At 43.9% G+C, this 6,244-nt stretch overlaps 1 protein-coding gene across 3 annotated transcripts; it reads left to right on the plus strand.

The window, feature by feature from the left end:
- Positions 1–26: 26 nt before the first annotated feature.
- NUDT2 (nudix hydrolase 2) lies at positions 27–5,811 on the plus strand. 3 transcript variants are annotated; one of them, XM_035902727.1, is made up of 3 exons: positions 27–307; positions 906–1,064; positions 4,922–5,811. In XM_035902727.1, the coding sequence occupies exons 2-3, from the start codon at positions 932–934 to the stop codon at positions 5,233–5,235; spliced, it is 447 nt and encodes a 148-aa protein (XP_035758620.1). In that variant the 5' UTR covers positions 27–307; positions 906–931; the 3' UTR covers positions 5,236–5,811. The 3 variants fall into 3 exon arrangements, with proteins under 3 accessions (XP_035758620.1, XP_035758621.1, XP_009645559.1); XM_035902728.1 differs by having other exon boundaries at positions 918–1,064; XM_009647264.2 differs by having other exon boundaries at positions 27–1,064.
- The last annotated feature ends 433 nt before the right edge of the window (positions 5,812–6,244 follow it).

Genomic DNA, 6,244 nt, shown 5'->3' on the forward strand with positions numbered 1-6,244 from the left:
GAGGGAGCTGAACGCCGCCGTGGGGCTTGCTGGGTGGTGAAGGACTCTCTGCTCTAGTTTCTCAGTTTGGAAGCTGGAGGTGTCGTGGTGCCTCGCCGGGCATCCCAGGGAAAAGCAGTGTTGTGTAGTGTAAATTTATTACATATTGAAATGTGCGGCTCTGTCAAAATGCAAAGCTTTGCCTGGAACTGGGACTTGCTGTATTCTTTAACGAGGATTTCTCATCTCCGTTGCTTTCTCTTTTTCTGTATAGGACCAGTTGTCCTGGCTGCGTAGTGTGTTGATTACAGTATTTGTCACTTAAGAGGTGTGTTCCTTTCTGTTGCTTAACGCATATACCAAGAAGCTTTTGGTTCTGTATAACAAAATGCATCATGTCCAGCCCAGACAGCAGAGAGCTTGTCCTTCATCATTCACTTTCTCAGCTCTGCTTCTGGCATCTTGAGGAGTTCTCTGCTGCAGAGGATCTGTCTTGGGCAATTATTTCTTTATGCCACTTTCAGTACTGCTGAGGTATTATCTTTGCACAAGGCCTTTGGATTTCTGCAGTGGAAAAGCTTCAGAATGTTCTCCTTTTGCTTTATCTTTTTTTTTTTTTTTTTTTCTCCCTATGGTGCCGTTTGCAATATATCAGCAGCAAAGAAATGTGATGCAGGTCATATCTCATGCTTCTTGATAAATTTAACAGCTTTTATGTACGTTCCCATGTCCTTGTTTTAACAAGGAAAGACCATTTTTTACAATTTAAAGATAGTTAATAAGATGCAGTTTAATCGTGCATTAACTATGAAGGGATGGATGACTTCTAGCCCACGTGGAGATATGTTTTCTCGCTAAATACAATTAGTCTGTTTGAGCTCTATGTTGTACATTGTTCCTGCTTGATCCTCTCTGCTCTTCAACAGCTCTCCATTCAGTTTAACAGAGGGGCATGGCTGTGAGAGCTTGTGGCTTGATCATCTACAGGAGGCTGCAGTCAGCACCATCTTCTAAGGTCACTGATGCTATTGAATACCTCCTCCTTCAGACATCCTATGGGACCCATCACTGGACCCCACCCAAAGGTGATGTTTGTTCTGATAACACACTTCAAGGTCTCTTCTGTGGGGAGTGAGTGAGATTACAGACTGAACTTTGGCTGCATGCTGCAAAGGTCAGCTTTGAGGAGCAGTTAATCAGTTGTCAGTAGCTGCTAATTCTGGTGTTTATGCAGCTGCGTGGGTAGTTTTGTGGCCAAAATTCTTTGCAAGTTGTGACTGTATAAACCATTGGGCATGACTGATTGGGTTTGGTGGGGGAGAGTTGCCCAGTCATGCTCCGTGGATATCTGATGTTTCTGGCAGACATTGAGCAGACAATTGAAGTTAGGTAGGTAGAGAAAGTTTTACCTTCTTGCTCAGGCCTGACCCTCCGCCAGATACCGCTGTTGCCAAAGCACAGTTGTTTGACCCGTGTATAATCAGAAGAGTCACAGTTTGCAGTGCAACTGTAGAAGGCAAATTGAAATCAGTGATGATTTACTTTAAAATGCTTTTCTTAGAAGATGCAGGAGTTTCTGTAAGTTCAGGAGATCGTTGATGAAGAGCACATACCTATGCAGCAGAGATGAGAGGGAGAGCTAGGAGAAGTAGCCTTATCAGCCATCTTCACCTAAGCCATTCTCTCTCATCAGTGAGGCCCCAAAGGAGAAGATGAGCCTGCTGCCCCAAGTCATACAGCAACGCCTTGTCTGTAAAGACATGTGGCAGAGCCAGGGTTCGGTAGTACATAGTCGCAGCCCTGGTACCAGGAAAAGCACAGCACAGAAATACTTCAGGTTCCTTGTAGATCTTATATGCTGGTTTTCTACCCTGTGAGACTTCTTCCTGCTAGTTTTTACTTCGTGTTTTGTAAAATGCAGTGCTCTTAAAGCATAGTGCAGGAACAGTTTGTAAACAAGAATTTGCAAATTGGAAAAAAAAGCTTGTAACAGTATGAGCTACGCTCTCCTATTAAGGGAAAGGACAAAACTTTCCAAACCTCCCCCTTTGTCCACTTCACCAAAAGCCTAAGGGATTAGAGTTTGTAGCCTACTGGAAAGCTAAAAAATATGTACTGGGAGATGATTAATTGTTGTTAAAGGACAGACCCATGTGGAAAGTTCACTGGGAACACAGTAATTCTGGACAAGCGGTTGGAATGACTTAGAAGCACTTCAGGAGGGAGTGAAATGACTCCTAGGCATACATCTTATATACTCAAAATCATAGAATCATCAAATTGTTTGGGTTGGAAGGGACCTTTAAAGGTGATCTGCTCCAACCCCCCAGCAAGGAGTGGGGACATCTTCAACTAGATGAGGTTGCTCAGAGCCCTGTGCAACCTGACCTGGAATGTTTCCAGGGATGGGGCATCTACCACCCCTCTGGGCAACCTGTTCCAGTGTTTCACCACCCTCCTAGGAGAAAATGTCTTCCATGTATCTAGTCTGAATCCACCCTCCTTTAGTTTAAAACCACTACCCCTTGTCCTATCGCCACAGGCCCTATTAAAAAGGCTGTCCCCATCTTTCTTATAAGCCCCCTTTAAGGCCACAGTAAGGTCTCCCTGGAGCCTTCTCTTCACCAGGCTGAACAACCCCAACTCTCTCAGCTTTTCCTCATAGGGGAGGTGTTTCACCCTCTGATCAGTTTCGTGGACCTCCTCTGGACCCGCTGTAACTGGTCCACGTCTGTCTTGTGCTGAGGGCTCCAGAGCTGGACAGAGTACTCCAGGTGGGGTCTCGCAAGAGCAGAGTATAGCAGCGGAATCTCCTCCCTTGACATATTGTTTAAGGTTTTATAGATCAAAAGCCACAATCTGTTGGTAGCCTTTTAATAGTAGCTCGGTACAGATTTGGGGGCAATAAATGAAGGGGAATTGTTGCATGCTCATTATTATGTTATTCACTGCGATATGAGTGGTCTTCAAAGGCAGCCTCAGGTTGTGTGATGCAGTAACATGTGTATGATGCAGACATAGATTTAATGTGACAGGAGCCAGAATGAGAAGTTGTAATCATCTCTCCAAGACCATGCAAAAGGCAATTTACAGCTACAGCTGTGCATTGGTATTTTAAAAGTCCCCTAAACAGCTGCAACCCTTATGGGATTAAGTTGGACTTGTGTGGATCCACCCACGTGAGCTTCATCAGCCTCACCTCTGAGCTTCATCAACCTATCTCTGTGACAGAACTGTAACTTTGCATTAGCTGAGGCTGATGGGAAGGGGATGTGGGGTTCATTTTCCTCCTCAGCATATTGAAACTGCGTTAGTGCAAACGTCTGGGAGGATCTGCAAGCTACGGTGTGAGGTGCTGCCAGCAGTCCTTTTTCTGCCCCGTAGGTAGGCTGTACTGCACAAAGTTGGAAATTTACTGAGCTGAAACTTGAGGTTATCAACAGCAGGGTGAGGTGATTGCCTTTCACTGTGCTGAAGAAGAGCAGGAGGTTGCACTGGTGTCCTTTGAGTTGGAACTGAATCTCAGCCCTCCAGCTTTATTGCTACCTCAACTCATTGCTCATTTGGTGACTATGGATCATGACTATCATAAAAAAATAGTGGTTATTTACTGTTCATGGATGTTCCATGGGCATTTGCATTGTTGAAGTATTCCAGCTGTGCAAGGCCAGGTGGATTCTGTTTCTCAACTGTTGGCAATAAGCCCCAACTATGGAAATACATACATTGTCAAAAAGGAGACAGCTTGACTTGCAGTGCTGGGATTCAGGAGGGAAATATTTTTACTTAAAGCTTCAGTGTGTTTGATCTTAAATATCCGAGACATCAAGTGCAACATCAGCTGCTGTTTTCTGCACAGTTGCTGCTTGAAATAGAAGCGTATTTTACATTTGAGATGATGTCATATTGTAAGGTGTTTAAGCTTCTGCTACACAGACAAAGAAGTGAGTGAGGCCTGTTGGGAAAGAGAAATGAGCTTCCCACGTACCTCAGTTCTAGTACTAAAGGGTGTCTTTGGGTACCTGGGCCCTGAGGCAAGATCCATCTCTGTGATGAAATTACAGCTATTTGCAGCCAGCTACATAGAAAATAGAGTGACACCAGGGGCAAAATAAAACCTAACTTTTTTTTCCTTCTTGGTATCCCAACTCCTGCTATGTTGCTTTTTTGAGATCTTGCTTGGCTTGTTCTATTTATGTTCTGGTCTGGAGCTTTCATGAGAAACCCAAATCTGACATTTCTCAACAAAAGTACAAACAGCTGGGGATGTGTTATATTTATCCGTTGTTTGTAATGGCACCTCTCGTTCTGAGCAACGTAAAATAAATGATGTGTCCTAGAAGAACTACACAGCTGGTGAAAGGACTGGCTTTTAGGCTTGCTGTGTTTCAGAGGGCAATATGGGAGAGAAATAAAAATACCCCTAACTGAAACCCACCTTTTAAATGACATTAGTTGGTGCCTGGTCCTGTTGTTTCTGGGCTGTTGGCCTGAGTAAGAGTTTTGCAAAACTGAGCCATAAGCTTCTGTGGGAGGGAAGGGTTGAGAGAGGACTAAGACTCTTGCAGATGAGCAGTCTCCCCTCTGACTGGATAAAGGGAAAACATTCGTGAGGCACTCAGTCCACAATATGGTCTGAGGTGGAACATTATGGGTGCAGAGTGCTCCAGAAGAGGACAGGAGGACTGGGAAGAAAAGACATTTAGTGCTGACAGGCCTATGGGAGTTTCAGAAGATGTGGGATAAACAACGATCCTAAAAGCCACAAGACAAATCAAGACATAAGAGTTGGAAAAGCAATCTCCGTTCTCCAAATTCTGTTTGATTCTTTATCGGCTACAGTATACACTCATCTCTGTCCCCCGATGTTTCCTCGTTGTCAACTGAATAAACAAAACCTGAGTTTCCCTCTCAGAGACTTACCTTTTCACCTTCTTGACAGGCCACGTGGACCCAGGAGAGGATGACCTGCAAACAGCCTTCCGGGAAACGCAGGAAGAGGCTGGTCTTCAGGCCAGTCAGCTCACCCTCATAGAGGGGTACAAGAAAGAACTGCACTACCCTGTCCGTGGCAAACCTAAGACCGTCATTTACTGGTTGGCAGAAATGAAGGACTGTAACACAGAAATCAAGCTCTCAGAGGAACACCAGGCTTTCCAGTGGCTGAAGCTGGAGGATGCTTGCAAATTTGCAGAATATGAGGACATGCAAGCAACTCTGAAAGAAGTGCATCAGTTTCTCTGCTCCAAAGAATAAATGCTTGTGTGAAGGATAAAGGGAATTTTTGAAGGAAGATGGCCTGCCTTTTTTTTTTTTTTTTTTTTTTTTTTAAACGAAGGGAAGAACTACATGGCTGCAGAAATGTAGATTTCTTTTTTAAGTCTATGCAAATTCGGTGAAGATATCTGGAGCTTTTAAAGAGCTTGTGCTTTTGTCTCCCCTAGCTAACACAAAAAAGCATGGTCTGATTGAACCATGAGCCAGAGATGTCTGAATTGAAACCCAGAGCTAACAAAGACTTCCTCTGTCCTGTCTCCTTTTCTTTTTACTTTTTTTTTTTTTTTTTTTCCCCCCTGAAGTGCTGAACAACCACAGGTCTTTTTGAAAATCAAAGACTCGATCTTTCTTGACTTGCTGATGTATATGTACAGAGTTGAGAAAATCAGCATATGGGGATTTTTAATAATAAAATGTTTACTGCAGAAGTGGCACCTTGCATTTCAAATGGGGAAGCAGTAGTTCTGTTCCCAACTCCTCCACTGATAACCTGTCAAATTATTTCAGGTCTTGTTTGTATCATGAATTTATGTACACCGCTAATGTACTGTTATGAAAACATTTTCCATCCAAAGAGTCTTAGTAAACAGTTCATGTACAGTATTTAAATGGTGAACGTGAAGTTCTTTTGCCTCTTCCTTTTCCTTTTTGCTCTTTAACAAACACCTTGGCTGTATGTTATTTAAAGGTTGGGAAGGGGAAATCTATCTGCCTAATAGAGCATTTTCTGCACAGAGTATCTACGCTAATGTGCAGTCTTGTGTCTGATAGTGTGTGTTTCTGTGGCTGGAGCCTGCAGCTATGTGTGGGCAGCAGGGCTGTGTGTGCTGCCAGTGCTGTGCTGTAGATAGATACTCATGCTGGATGATCGCGGTCGCCTGCAATGGTATCGATGAACTTGCCTGCATCAGGTTTCCTGTGGTCCTCTCCTTTGTCATTAACATCGCTGGGAGCTGAGGTTGTTGGGACTCACTATGATTACGCATGT

This window comes from Egretta garzetta, unplaced genomic scaffold (genome assembly GCF_000687185.1).
Source record: "Egretta garzetta isolate BGI_Z169 unplaced genomic scaffold, ASM68718v1 scaffold59, whole genome shotgun sequence".
NCBI lineage: Eukaryota > Metazoa > Chordata > Aves > Pelecaniformes > Ardeidae > Egretta > Egretta garzetta.